The sequence below is a fragment of the Leuciscus leuciscus genome (genome assembly GCF_965113295.1).
Source record: "Leuciscus leuciscus genome assembly, chromosome: 10".
In the NCBI taxonomy this organism is placed as follows: domain Eukaryota; kingdom Metazoa; phylum Chordata; class Actinopteri; order Cypriniformes; family Leuciscidae; genus Leuciscus; species Leuciscus leuciscus.
This window is the reverse complement of record NC_138734.1, coordinates 27,665,534-27,680,096: the sequence shown is the minus strand read 5'-3', so window position 1 is coordinate 27,680,096 and position 14,563 is coordinate 27,665,534. Positions and strand designations below refer to the sequence as shown.

Here is a 14,563-nt window from a genome sequence, read left to right as displayed (position 1 = left end):
GTACATTGGGTTCTATATTTCAAACATTAGATCTGAGAAGCACATTTGACACCAAAAGCAACATTTCTAATGCAATAAAACCATTTAAATCCGGTAAGAGTTTTAAATAGTTGTTTAATAATGTTAATCACTTTCACTCAATTGTGAGTCCTCAAAACCAACAGATTTCATAACTGTCCTCAAATTGGACTTTAAGTGTTATTCATACTCCCACATTTTATTTGTAGCTTATTCCAAGCAATGACAAACTTTCACAGGAACAGTGTGACATCTACAAAAGAGATGAAACTGTTACATAAGCTGTGGATATTTGATCTTCAAATCTCCGTGGCTAGAAAACGAACAAAGTAACAGGCTCAATCAAACCAGGTCTGCTGGTTGTTTTCCAAGCGAAGTGCATAATGTTGTGACCATGTCCATTGGTTGGGTGTGGGTTGAAAGGAGAATATATAGTTTAGAAGAATATCTCAACTAAATCAACTACAAACAAAATGCATTTAATGAAGAAATAAACATTCCTTAATTGATTCTTTTTAAATTCTCCCCCATATGCAACATGCCAGCAGAACGATCTAGTCCTCTATAGATTTGATGTATCTCTCATAAGCAGCTTCATCCATCAGTCCATTTAATTCCTCAGGAACAGATACGGTCATCTTCATCAGCCAGCCTGCAACAAAATACACACTTAATGATGACAGAATTTATATTTTTGAGTGAGATATTCTTTAAACCTTGTCACAAGTAGTTAAAAGATTTCAGGCTGGTTTGCGTCAAAACAAGTTTGGGGGAATGTCTCACCATCTTTATAGCAAGACTTGTTGACCAGTCCAGGGTTGTCCGCCAGGGCATCATTGACATCCGTCACTTCCCCCGTTAGAGGAGAGTACAACTCACTCGCTGCTTTAACACTCTCTAGAGTACCGAATTCATCTACAATACAGATTATCAGAACATTCACAATTGATCATATCATTTGCTTAACTAACTACAACAATTTACTCATACTGAGAATGTTCTCTATTATGCTTACATAAATATAGTTTTACCTGACTGTGATAAATTTGCACCAACTTCAGGGAGCCCACAGTAGACAACGTCCCCCAGAGCCTCCTGTGAAGAGTGAATTATAAACATGAAAATACAGCCTATATAGTTTATATACCTCTTTCTATATAAAAATGAAGCATTAATAACTCGCCTAACCTGAGCAAAATTACTTATGCCCACTGTTGCCACACCACTGTCCACGCGAACCCACTCGTGTTTGTCTGTGAACTTTAGTGCTGCATAACACAGAGAAAACAGATTTGTTTGGGTCTCAGACGAATCAGGTAACAGCATAAAGATGCATTAAACTGTAATGCAAGGCAATTCAATTATAACTGGGTTGATCGCTGCCGTAGTGAAGCAATTTAAATGCAAGATCAGTGCCTATTACAGACAGACAGACAGACAGACTCTAGCGTATCTGGAATTTGAAGGTACTCGATATCACTTGTCAATATCAATGTGATCACAAACTTTTACGCGTGGCGCTTGTAAACTTTCACAAGTGTGGATACCTGCGCAAAATGGAGCGGTTGTGTTCAGGAACCTTTTATAGCATGTCCTTGCCAGTAGTCTAGCTGGAGCCAGAGAATTTCTGTTTGAGAGTCGAGGTAGAGAGGAGGTCAAACCAACAGAAGCACATCGTAATATTGTGGACATCGCCATTATTCCCTGTACGCAAATAACAATGGACGCCGGCGCGCCTCGATGATGTCATTATTCGAATGGACTATGCGCGCCAAAGCAGTGCTTTGAGGTGCGTGTTCGGTTTTCGTTTGGAGGGGTAAATGTATCATGTGTAAAATTTTTATTATATTTAGATCTATAACCGGATACTTGACAGTTAACATGGACATGAACATTTTAGATATTAACATCAAGATTTTACGTTAAATGATGTAACATGATGATCTAGTTGTAACTGATCACTATTTAACCAAATTATGCTGTTGTAAAATGCACTTCAATAGTTCTCTGGTGTAACAAATTACAAATAGGCCTAATATCTTATGAGATCATAAAACTATAATAATAATATAGATTTATTATCTTAAAAATGGGCTATATATGCATGCCTATTTTTATAGAGGGAACGTTAATAGAGTGAAAATATAATTGATCAGGAATGATGGATTAAATCAGTTCATAAGCAGAAGGTGAACACCAAAAAATAAACTGATCAATTTAGAACAAACTATAAAAGTTAATTTGTGTGCAATATTCGTTTTATTTGACCAGCACATTGAAAAAGACAGAATTAAACACAGCAACAGTAACTTAAACAATTTCGACTGGGACTCGAGTTCAAAAAAACAATAGTGCTGTCATTATATTGATTTGTTAGACATTTACATATAGCCATAGCCTATCCAAAAGAGGTTTTGTTTATAAACTCTTGAAGAGGCATAGCAGATTTCCCCCGAAAATTATACTTACAGAAAAGATCTTAAAATGTCGACCCCTTGATAATCATTAATTCATTCTTACTCAAATTTGAATAATAAAAAAACTAGATTATTAGAGGTTAGTACAGTAGACGCTCGCGAACAGAAGTCGCGTTCACCTCAGGAGGAAACGCAATACAACGAGCTCGAGCTGTTTCCTTTTAGGATCTGTAACGGACGGGTCGGGTACGCCGACGAATTGTAACTATATTACGATTGAATTCAGCAAGACAATATCCTCATAGGCTATAAGGATACAAATATGAAAAATCTACTAAATAAACTGTGAACTGTCAAAACCATTGTGAAGTTAAAGTAAACTTATGGTCATACTTCACCAGTAACTGGAATAGGCTATCTATCACCTGATCTATATGCCATTCCATATATAAGGTATGAGTGCTCGTGCGCGCAGGTGCGCTCCGTCCTCCTGATGCCACAGGTGCGCGCAGGTACATCATCCTCCTCTGACTGTACAGAAGATGGACGTTTATCCTTCTCTACTCTGGGACAAATCACAGTAGTTTGTTAATCGTACCTCCTAGATTTGAACTTGATTAATCTTTAAGAATCTTTTTCCAACTGAGAATTTCAATCGATTCTCCTAAAATGAAACTCGTCATTTCATGATCGTTGAAGGACGTCCGTCGCTCTGAGATGAACGAACAGCGGGACATTAAACTGTTTTCACTCTGTACACTTTTCATTTTCAAGCTATTTGTGCTTCAAGGTAAGTATCATTTTAATTCTGAACCATGCTTCATCCCCATTAACCTTTCTAAAATTTCCTGAAATATCCTTCTATTTATTTATTCAACAACAGTAAAATTGTGGTAATAATGTTTTAGCCATAATACATTTAAAGATTCTGAAAACCTCCTACACTTTCTGAAAGGAGATCCCAGAATAATTTTTAAATGTGTTTTAGAAGAAAATGTTTTACCATGGTAAACATTTTAATGGGAAGTTTGCTATAGGCTATTTGATTCAATTTCTGTAAACTCTGAATTGTGTATTATTATGTAAATCAATCTTAAGCTTCGAAAAATTTGCAGTTTACTTACAATTGACAAAATCTTAAAGTTTTCAGTATCCTAAGACTATTAGTTATAACCTACAATGGTTTATTTAAAAACATATTCGTTTTTTGATCTAATGCAATGTTTATTATTTACAGACTAAACTTGGTTAATAAGATAAGTTTATAAATATGATTGATTTTACATTGATATAAATTTACTTTTGACAGGATTTATTTGCCAGGAATCAAACTCAGAAAATAAACTCCCCAGGTATGTGTTTTTATAGGTATTAAACCTCTTGTTTTGGCGCTTTCATGACTTTTACAAATGTGTTAATAGATTGCAGTTTGATTGTACCTTTAAAAACTGGTGAACTTTATCAAACATCCATTATTACATGGAGCTTTTAAGTAGAGAGACAGTGTCAAGTTATATATGTAACCACTGATAAGAAGTTAAGTGTTTGGTCTAATGTTTTGCTGTGTAACCATTAAACCATTTCCTTGAGAATCATTTAGTCCATCAACGTGACTGTGTCTGTATGGCATCTTAAGTGTTTCTGAACCTTTAGTCTCACAGTCACCGCACTTTTAATACTGCTCTCTTTGTGCTACTTTTAAAAGGAGGGTTAATGCACTGCGGCAGAAACGGGATCTCTTCCGTGAAGAGGTGAGTATACCTAAGAGAAAGTGACAAGGGACAGAGTGGAGTAACCACTCACACACACACACACACACACACACACACACACACACACACACACACACACACACACACACAAATACTGAGATACACTCTCGGTGCTGACAAAGCTGTCTTTGTGGAGTTTACACAAATGCTACAGACACTGAAAGCTCCATTCCCAAATGTCTGCAGTGGCAAAACCATGTGAGGGAACGTCAAGACAAGTTCACCAATATGGCTTAGTGGCCAGACATGGTACTGTTGCCACAATAGCTCGTAAGACCCAAATACTTGGCAAATTCTCTATAACATTTTTTTTCTCTCTGCAGACCCTTAGTGCAGTGCTGTCTGATTCAGCTCTCCCTCGAAGAGTTCTTCATAATTATACAGCGAGAGATGCATCAACAGGTATTGCACACTCAAAAATGTACAGTATACAGTCTCACTTGATCTTGGATGCTAGAAATATAAATTAAGTTATCCTTTAATACAAAAATATCATCTAGAGCCAACTTTGATAAAGATTAGTGGGTGGCTCTGTAAGATTTGAGCAGAAGAACCCAAAGTTGGCCAGACAACTATTTAAAACCAACTAAATGGTTCTATGTTCTATGTGTATGGCGATTCACACTGCACCGACAGACGCGACCAACACGCGGACATCGACAGAGGTGACGCACTGATCCGACCAAAACCTGACGAAGTGTTCGCCGTCTGTTGGTGCAGTGTGAATTGACCTTTAGACTCCCAGGCAAAGGAATATCAAAAATATGTCCGAACAAAAACACTGGGGGTGTGCTACTTCAGTGCTTGGCCCCATAATTTTAAGTTTTCATTTGCTATATTAATAATACTTAGTGAAATTTGCCTTTTGTGTTTGTGTGTGTTGTAGAATATTGTGGGTGTCTTAATGGGGGCTGGTGCCAGGAGGAAGGACGCTGTGATTGTGCTCAATTCCAGGGTCTCGGGGAACGCTGTCAAATCAGTAAGAAACACACACACACACATACACGCACACACACAGGTTATATTAAATTCAAAATGAAGCTTGCTTCGATTTAATTATAGTGAGGTACGTATGGTCTGATATTATCATCTGCCACCCAGTGCTGACCATTAAATGTGGATGAAAGAACCCTGAATTTAATTACTAGAAATCAAATGGCATTGCTCACTGGTTCCAGATAATCTATGTGACTATGTCTTACTTCATTTGGTAGCATTGGATTACAGATGTGCTTGGAATATATTGCTTGCCACAAAGAGCTTCTGTATGTATGTTTAATTAACCAGGCACTGAAAAAGCCAGACAGCTGGTGTGACCAACACAATAACAGGTTCCTGCATATACTGTATTGATATAAGCCATACTGATTACATGCCCAACAGGGAATTGATTACACGGGGCACAAATATTGAGTTAAATGGTTTAATAATCACTAACAAAAAAAAGTAACAAGAGTTACCTTGATACTAATGGTTTTTGGGCATATCCCCATGTACCATGGATTATTTGAAATACCATGTTAACTACCATTCAAATGTTTGGTGTCAGTATGATTAAAAAAAATAAAATAATTAGTTCTTTTATTGAGTGAGGATGTAGTAAATTGATCAAAAATTACAGCAAAGACATTTATTATGTTACGAGTAATTTTTATTAAAAATAAATGCTGTTGTTTTGAACTTTCTATTCATCAAAGAATCCTGAATAAAGATATTAATCAGCATTTTCAACATTGATAGTAATACGACATTTTTCTTGAGCATCAAATTAGCATATTAAAATGATTTCTTAAGGATCATTTGACACTGAAGACTGGAGTAATGAAGCTGAAAATTCAGCTTTGCATCAAAGGAATAAATTACATTTTGAAATATATTCAAATAGAAAACATATTTTAAATTGGAATAATATTTCACAGTTTTACACAATATTTTTTTTATCAAAATATGACTCTAGGAGAGCATAAGAGACTTCTGTCAAAAACATTTAAAAGTCTTACTGACCCCAAACCTTTGAAGTTTAGTGGACATATTTTGTTATCATTCAGTCCATAATTCTAAGGTATTTACACCATCTACTATCACGTCTTATGGACCCGCCACAGTATTTTTTTGTATAGGTTTTTAATGTTGTATTTTTTGTATCAGTTCCCAACCATGGTCAGGATAGGGATGGAATTTGCCGTTCGTGGGGTCAGCATCATTTTGAGACCTTTGATGGAATGTATTACTACTTCCCTGGAACCTGTTCATATATCCTGGCCAAAGACTGCCATTCCACAGAGCCCCAGTATACGGTGTGGGTAAGTTGCTGCTACACCAGAATTTCTGCAATAGAACACAGGTCTGTTTCCTACAGTATGTACAATTTTCTTTTGATACCTGCATTGCAAGTTTATTTCTCTTTGGCAGGTTCATAACAGTCGTTCATGTAGAGGTTCGGTGTATTCATGTCCACGTGGTCTGAGTCTGTTCTTCCCAAATGAAGAGGAAATCTATATTAGTGGTTATCAGGTGCTCAAGGATGGACATAGGTGAGTTTGGATATTGAAAGGATGCACTAAATTTATCAAAAGTGATAGTAAAGACATCTAAAAATATTCTATTTTAAATTAATGCAGTTCCCTATAAGTCAATCATGTTCGATGTTGCGTCAGAACTGAGCTGACGAATTGAGATCTTACCTGAGAGCCCAATCACCTTCAATTGTTCTAAACGAGTCAATGGACATTGGTGTGCGAGATTTGCATTGTGCACCCCGTCCTGCGAAGTGAGTATATAAGGAAGCGTGCTTGCATTTCACATTCAAGATTTTGCTTCGGAGCCGAGTGATTCGTCGATTCTGCTCTGCAATCAAGTGTTCTGCGCTGCAGAACTAAAAATAGCTTTTTTCCCTAAAAGAGCAAGCACGAGTGTGACGTTGCGTCTTTTTAAAGATGTCATTCCACCCGTGTGTTTATGGATGCGGTCGTTTCATGGCTCCGTCTGACAGTCACGATCGGACCTGCCCCAGCGGCCCGCTGCTGTCTCCACCCCTCCGCCAGCTGCATCCCCCCGCTTACTCGTCGCTGTGGGTGCCCCCCTGGGCGACCCAGTGATGGAGGGAACAGCTCTTCAGGAGATGGTGACTGCACCACTCCTTCCCCCGGAGGAGGGCTGAGCAGAGAATACTTTGAGTTTTATTTCTGTCCCCACTTCGGGAGGCTGTGCCTTCCGTGTCAGGCCCCTGTGCTCCACCTCGCTGCCCCACTGCAGGTACATCTGTAGTCACTCTGACCTGGTCACAGGTCTCTGGAGGCCTGGATAGTGCTTCCCAGGCCGTCTCGCTGGCTCATTCGGACCATCAGACTCCGCTAAGCGATTCGGTTCACCCTGCATCCCCCTAGGTTCAGGGGCATCCAGTTAACCTCAGTGCTGGAAGAGGATGCTCCTGTCCTGCGTGCAGAGATCACAGTCCTACTGGCGGAGGACGCGATAGAGCCGACTCTCCAGCCCATACTTCATTGTGCCCAAGAAAGTTGGTGGGTTACGACTGATCTTGGACCTGCATGTTTTGAAGTTCGGGCCCTTCGCAAGCTCCCTTTCAAAATGTTGACGCAGAAACGCATTTTCAGAGGCAATCACCCCGACTTGACGCCAAACCTTCAGTCCGTGGTCAGACCTTACATTTCTACAGGCAGGAGTTTCCCTAGAACAAGTGTCCAGACATGTTGTTGTCTCAACAACAGGCTCCTGGACAGGACCTCGACTGCAGTGGCACATCAACTGCCTCCAGTTGCTAGCAGTACACCTTGCGCTGCGCCGCTTCAAATCGCTGCTACAGGGCAAGCATGTACTGGTCCGACCAGACAACACTACGGCTGTTGCGTACATAAACCATCAGGGTGGTCTACACTCCTGTTGCATGTTGCAACTCGCCCACCATCTCCTCCTCTGGAGTCAGAAGCATCTGAGGTCGCTTCGTGCCGTTCACATTCACATATTGTGAGCTCTCACAACAGCCCATGCTCCTAGGAGAACAGCGACTCCACCCCCAGACGGTCCAGCTGATTTGGAGATGCTTCGGGGCCGCACAGGTAGATCTGTTTGCCTCTCCGGACACGTCCCACTGCCGGTTGTTTTACTCCCTGACCGAGGGGACCCTCAGCACCGATATGCTGGCACACAGCTGGCCTCGGGGCCTACACAAGTATGCATTTCCCCCAGTGAGCCTTCTCGCACAGACACTGTGCAAAGTCAAGGAGGACAAGGAGCAGGTCTTGCTAGTTGCACCATACTGGCCCAACCGGACCTGGTTCCCAGAATTAATGCTCCTCGCGAAAGCCCCTCCCTGGCGCATTCCTCTGAGGAAGGACTAGCTTTCTCAGAGACGGGGCACCCTGTGGCGGAGGAATTAGGTGGACTACCCCCAGCGGTGGTAGACACTATCACTTCAGCAAGAGCACCCTCTAAAAGGCGTGCCTATGTTCTGAAGTGGAACCTGTTTGTTGAATGGTGTTCTTCTCACCGAGAAGACCCTCGGAAATGCCAGATCAGAGCTGTGCTTCTGAAAGGCTAGAGCAAAGGCTGTCTCCCTCCATCCTGAAAGTGTATGTTGCCGCTATTGGCACACATCACGATGCAGTAGATTTGTAAGACTGTGGGAAAGCATGACCTGATTATCAGGTTCCTGAGGGGCATGAGGAGGCTGAAGCCTCCCTGCCCTCACCTTGTACCCTCTTTGGACCTCTCCTTAGTCTTAGCAGCCTTACAGAGAGCGCCCTTCGAACCACTGCAGTCAGAAGAGAAATCCTGTCTCTTAAGATGGCGCTCCTGACTGCATTGGCTTCTGTTAAGAGGTTAGGGGACCTGCAGGCATTTTCGGTTGATGAATCGTGCCTAGAATTCAGACTTGGCCAACTCTCAGATAATCCTTAGACCCCGGGCAGGATACGTGCCCATGGTTCCCACTACTCCTTTTAGGGATCAGGTGGTGAACCTGCAAGTGCTGCTCCCAGAGAAGGCAGACCCTGCCCTCTCTTTGCTCTGTCCGGTTCGCGCTTTGTGCCTGTACGTGGACCGAACACAGAGGTTCAGGACCTCAGACCAGCTCTTTGTCTGTTATGGAGGCCAGCAGAAGGGAAAGGCTGTCTCCAAGCAGAGGTTGGCCCACTGGATAGTGGACACCATAGTCTTGGCATATCCGGCCCAAGACCAGCCGTGCCCCCTTGGGGTGAGGGCTCATTCCACTCGAAGTGTGGAAGCCTCCTGTGGCCTTCTTGAAGTGTTGTTGGTGCACGGCGCCTCGCTAGCAGACATTTTTCGAGCTGCGGGCTGGGTGACACGTAACACGTTTGCAAGGTTTTACAATCTCCTTGTAGAGCATGTGTTCTCCGGTGTACTCGCCACAAGTAGCCAGTAACATTGGGGACCCGCTGGGTGTCTCGCTTGCAGCGCCACTCCCCTCCTAGGACGGGATACGTGCGCTATCTGCTCCACAGATGAGTTCCCCGCCTGGTAAACCCTGCATGAAGTTCCTCCAGCACCCTCGGCAGTCAGATGCTACGGAGGCGTCCGACGCTAGGTCTAGAACTTGTGTATATGTCCAGAAGGACAGCCCTTATACTAGACTAGGTGCCCATGTGTTGTATTTCTCCTACGGGTGATCCCACATGTGTATTCTTTTACGGTATGGTTTCCCTGTCGGCGAGCCCATGTCTCTCCCTTGGCAGAGCCCGCCCTTCCATCTCTGCTCGGTATTAACTTCACCATAGCTAGGCTGAATCTTCCTCAGAGACCTTCCATATGGAGCTTTGCCTTAATGGTCAGTCCATATGTGTAATCTCCACGTTACCTCCCTACGGACAGGATGTGGTCTCTGTAGCAACCCTTTCCATAACGCTTTCCCAGTGTTATCCAATAGTCTCACTGAAGGAGAACAGCAGAAGGAACAGCAGTGATCAACACTCTCTCTGCGGTAAGTCCTGTCCTTTCTCCGCCCCAGCAGATACGGGGGAATTACTGTAGGTCGCTTTCGCAATTGTGGCGTTTTGGTAGGGATCCCAATTCATCAGTTCAGTTCTGACACAATGTTGAACATGACTGACTGATAGGGAACGTCTAGGTTACTAATGTAACCCCCGTTCCCTGAAGGAGGGAACAGAGACGTTACACGTCGCCATAATAGCTGTACCGCTGCTGAACGGCCGGGACACACAGTCTCGGCTCCTCAGTGGCAAACTTGAATGTGCGATGCAAGCGTGCTTCCATACATACCCGGTTTGCTGGGTGGGGTGCTCGATGCAAATCTCACACGCCAATGTCCATTGGCTCATTTAGTTTACACTTGAAGGAAGGTGATTGGGCTCTCAAGCAAATCCCAATTCGTCAGTTCAGTTCTGACATACCTTCTCCATTCCCTCCTTTAGGGAACGGTGGTTACATTAGTAACCTAGATGTTCTGTTCTTCTATTTTCATCAAAGAATCCTAAAAATGTATGTCAGTTTCCACAAAAATTTAAGCAGCACAAGTTTTTTTTAACAGAGAAATGTTCCTTGAGCAGAAAATTGCCATATTAGAATGATTTCTGAAGGAGCATGTGACACTGAAGACTGGAGTAATGATACTGAAAATTCAGCTTTGCTTTTACAGGAATGAATTACACTTTAAAATCAATAAAAATAGAAAACAGTTATTTGATAAAATAAATGCAGCCTTGGTGAGCATAAGAGACTTCTTTTGAAGCCATTAAAAAATCTTACTGACCCCAAATGTGTTGTGAATCTTTGATGAATTAATGAAAAAACTAATGAATAAATCTACAGATGGAGGGATAAATAACTCTGTTTGATGTGTATGGTTTGTCGGAAAACATTAGAAACCTTGGCCACTTATGGTTTTCAATAGATTTTAGGTCACGATAGCATGCTGATAATAAAATTACAGAAAAAGTCCTATAGCAACACATTTCAATATCAAACATGATCGAAATTCTTGTGTTGTTTGTCTGTTTGATGTGCATGTTTTCAGGCTGAGTCTGCCACAGACAGTACGTAATGTTTTCATTGAGCGGTTGGCTGACTACATCCTGGTGAAGAGCACGTTTGGCTTCTCTCTGGCGTGGGACGGGAGCTCTGGAGTCTACCTCAAAATGACCGAAGCACACAAAGGAAGGCCTTGTGGTCTGTGTGGAAACTATAATGATGACGGATCGGATGATCTCAGCAGCAGCCACGGTGAGACAAACAGGCCTGTACACACACTTATCATCTCAGTCAGCAGCAAATTCAGGACAATTATATCAAAGCTGAGCAGAGCTGCATACTCTGTTTGAACACACCTGGCCTGGCCCAGTGTTTTCTATTTAGAGATGAGTTGTAACATTTTAGGGACAGTTTAATTCTCAAGAAACAGTGCTAAAATGTAATTTGCTGCAAGTCTATTATGGTGACTTTATTGCTTTGCATTTTGCATCTTCAGGTGTAGTCTCTGACGACATCGCTGAATTTGGGAACAGCTGGGCAGTAGATTTACCCCAGGAGAGACCCTGTCCTCAGGTTGATGATGATTTCCCTGGACCATGCTCATCTGAGTCCGATATGGATGTACGCTTGTACACACTGCATTCTGGGTTTGAACTGAGCTAAATGGGTCTTATTATGTATGATAGTTTAAAACAAGAGTGTTTAAGAGAAGTCATACATGCTTAAGTGTGACTGTGCATTCAGTAAAAAAGTGAAAATTGCATGCAGTGTATTTTTGGTTATCCACCTTAAAACCTGTTTTAGCAACTTTGCTTGTTTGTGTGTTATCTGAGCAGGATGCCATTGAGAAGTGCAGTGCATTGCTTTTCTTTCCTTTCATCTCCTGCCATGAGAACATTGACCCAAATCCATTTGTTGCCAGTTGTGTTTCGGACATGTGTGTGTAAGTCAAGTGTGGTGCTTTTGTCTAAATGGTGTAACTGAAGTTGAAGCCTGCTGAAAAAAACTAAAAAACAAGCTAAAGATGGATTGCTGATCTTAGCTGGATTAAGCTATTCTAACTGGCCTCTCAGTCTGTCCAAATTAGTGTTTAGCTGGTTGGCTAGCTGGTCTCAAAACCACTCTAAAATAATTTAAATTGACTAGTCTAACCAGCTTGGCCATACTGAGAGATCAGCTAAGCACCTTAGACTGGTTTCATATAATTTTATCTAAATTAGTGTTATTTATTATTATTTATATACTATTATAATATTTATTAATATTTTGAAGTATATATATATATTTTTTTTAAATATATTTTCAGTTTAAAATTTAGTTTTAGTAATTTTGTGCTTTTTGTCTTTTTTTTATTAGGTTTTTGTATGTGTATATATATATATCTTTAGCTTTATTTTATTTCTGTTTTTAGTTTTAGTAATTAAATACTTCAGCCTAAACTTATTTATTTCAGTTATTCAATTATTTCATCTAATATTTATATTTTATTAACAAAAATGTTAATTAAAAAATAAATAGACAAAACTATGAATTGTTTAATAGTTTCAGTTAACAATAACAAACCTTATTTTACTTACAGCAATGTTTGGATCACTAAAATCTCAAGACCAGTGTTTGGGAATTTTGTAATTTGATCTTTTTCAATTATTTGCTTAAAATGTGGGAGTATAGTTAGTTGCACAAAATTTACATGGTAAAATAAAAAAATCGTAGAATACTAATTGTAGAATACTTTCAGTATAATGTGATATTTACTTTTCTGCTAATGTCAATATTGAACATTTCTGTTTATAGCATTTAGGATTTTAAGTAGACTTTCTCTCTCTCTTCCTCTCCCTTCTTGAATGTTTTTTTTCTCCCTAGCCTCTTTCCTGCAATCTACACTTCCCAATTCCAACAGGATTATGTTAATTATAGTAATGAAAATATCTTGAATATAGCAAAAGCTGCAGAAAGAATGTTTGTGAACATATGTAGCCTATATGTATGTGTGTGCATGCATGCAATTATGCTTGCACTAGTATTCGTAAGAGTGTGTGTGTGTGTGTGTGTGTGTGTGTGTGTGTGTGTGTGTGTGTGTGTGTGTGTGTGTGTGTGTGTGTGTGTGTGTGTGTGTGTGTGTGTGTGTGTGTGTGTATTGATTACAGTGATGAAATAGCTGCTGGAGTTTATGAACAATTTCAGACTCAACTGTTGATTGAAGAGGCAGTAAGAGTATCAGATTGCAGGAGCAAGTTGAACAGCTGTACTGCTCTTACAGTTTCATTCAGTCTTATATCACCATACTAAAAGAGATTTCTTTAGTATTGACTTTTTCCCCATCTTTTTATTAGAACTATTTGTATTTTTGGCTGTTTTGTGTTTATTAACATTTAAATGTTTTTTATTTCCAGATCAGATGAGGAGGAGACCTTTTGTCGGACTTTGGTTGAGTACTCCAGGGCTTGTTCTCATGTGGGCTACCCCGTCAGAGAATGGAGGGACAGTTTTCCTACATGCGGTTAGTCAGCTTTCTTGTCATGAAGATAACACATCGCATAAACTTTGCAGCTTGTCATGTGATATGTTTGTGTTTCAGCGGACGGATGTGAGGAAAGTTTTGTCCACAGGGACTGTATCAGCTGCTGCCCGCCAACATGCACTTTTGAGAAGGAGTGCTTGGGCACCAATCTACACTGTCTGGATGGATGCTACTGCCCAGATGGTGAGACTGATAATCAGATGCTTAAATGGGGGTGTTATTATTAATTTTCCTGAATGTTTGCTATTATGAGGAGAATGCAAATGAGCCCTTTTGGGCAATTCAGAATGCATGTTGCAGTGATTTGTTGATGATTTTAATTTTTGTATGATTTTTATGACTACAGCTGACTTGTTTCATTCATGGCTTCTCTTTCTGTTTGGCTGCTCTCAGGTCTGATTTTGCAGAATGGCACCTGTATTGCAGTGTCTCAGTGCCCTTGTGTGTACCATGGTACAGCATATCCTCTGGGTCATGTATTGGAGCAGGGCTGCAGTGTCTGGTTAGAAACATCCAATTTTCACTCTTTTACACCTAAAACACTAAATAAAACATATGTTTCTCCCATTTTTTTAAACAGTTGTTAATCACAGTAGCTGATAATAGAAAACCCGGTTCCTTATCAAATGTGTTGAATTCATGAGTGAATCCATCTAATGTGAATTACATTTTCAGTGTCTGTATGGGAGGAGTGTGGAACTGCACTGAAAACAATTGCACAGGTAAATAACAACCTTTGTATCGGACAGTTTTACATAATACCATACCAACTAGGCATTTTATTTAAGTTGAACGCAAAGTTTCTCGGCTTTTAACGCAAAGTTTTGCGAGCAAACACAAAGTTACTCAAGTTAACATAAAAGTTTTGCTAG

At 40.6% G+C, this 14,563-nt stretch overlaps 2 protein-coding genes across 2 annotated transcripts in view; one reads left to right on the top strand and one right to left on the bottom strand.

The window, feature by feature from the left end:
* Positions 1–94: 94 nt before the first annotated feature.
* Positions 95–1,748, bottom strand: gcsha (glycine cleavage system protein H (aminomethyl carrier), a). The gene is made up of 5 exons (XM_082182081.1): positions 1,566–1,748; positions 1,207–1,286; positions 1,050–1,113; positions 802–933; positions 95–670 (listed from the first exon to the last, which is right to left on the bottom strand). The coding sequence occupies exons 1-5, from the start codon at positions 1,714–1,716 to the stop codon at positions 573–575; spliced, it is 525 nt and encodes a 174-aa protein (XP_082038207.1). The 5' UTR covers positions 1,717–1,748; the 3' UTR covers positions 95–572.
* A 79-nt stretch (positions 1,749–1,827) lies between these two features.
* Positions 1,828–14,563, top strand: part of otogl (otogelin-like) — a 51,076-nt gene continuing 38,340 nt past the window's right edge. Inside the window, exons 1-14 of the mRNA XM_082181713.1 lie at positions 1,828–3,225; positions 3,745–3,787; positions 4,141–4,186; positions 4,531–4,609; positions 5,094–5,186; positions 6,356–6,510; positions 6,620–6,741; positions 11,217–11,422; positions 11,667–11,791; positions 12,007–12,113; positions 13,564–13,670; positions 13,749–13,874; positions 14,085–14,193; positions 14,367–14,413. Coding sequence (XP_082037839.1) covers positions 3,153–3,225; positions 3,745–3,787; positions 4,141–4,186; positions 4,531–4,609; positions 5,094–5,186; positions 6,356–6,510; positions 6,620–6,741; positions 11,217–11,422; positions 11,667–11,791; positions 12,007–12,113; positions 13,564–13,670; positions 13,749–13,874; positions 14,085–14,193; positions 14,367–14,413 — 1,438 coding nt within the window. The 5' untranslated portion in view covers positions 1,828–3,152. The remainder of the gene's footprint in view (positions 3,226–3,744; positions 3,788–4,140; positions 4,187–4,530; positions 4,610–5,093; positions 5,187–6,355; positions 6,511–6,619; positions 6,742–11,216; positions 11,423–11,666; positions 11,792–12,006; positions 12,114–13,563; positions 13,671–13,748; positions 13,875–14,084; positions 14,194–14,366; positions 14,414–14,563) is intronic.

Excerpts from the sequence above, each read along its gene's own strand:
- gcsha (XM_082182081.1), bottom strand. The coding sequence starts at position 1,716 with ATGGCGATGTCCACAATATTACGATGTGCTTCTGTTGGTTTGACCTCC. Across the intron at positions 934-1,049 it reads TGCAAATTTATCACAGTCAG|ATGAATTCGGTACTCTAGAG; the intron begins GTAAAACTATAT and ends TCTGTATTGTAG. Across the intron at positions 671-801 it reads CAAGTCTTGCTATAAAGATG|GCTGGCTGATGAAGATGACC; the intron begins GTGAGACATTCC and ends ATTTTGTTGCAG.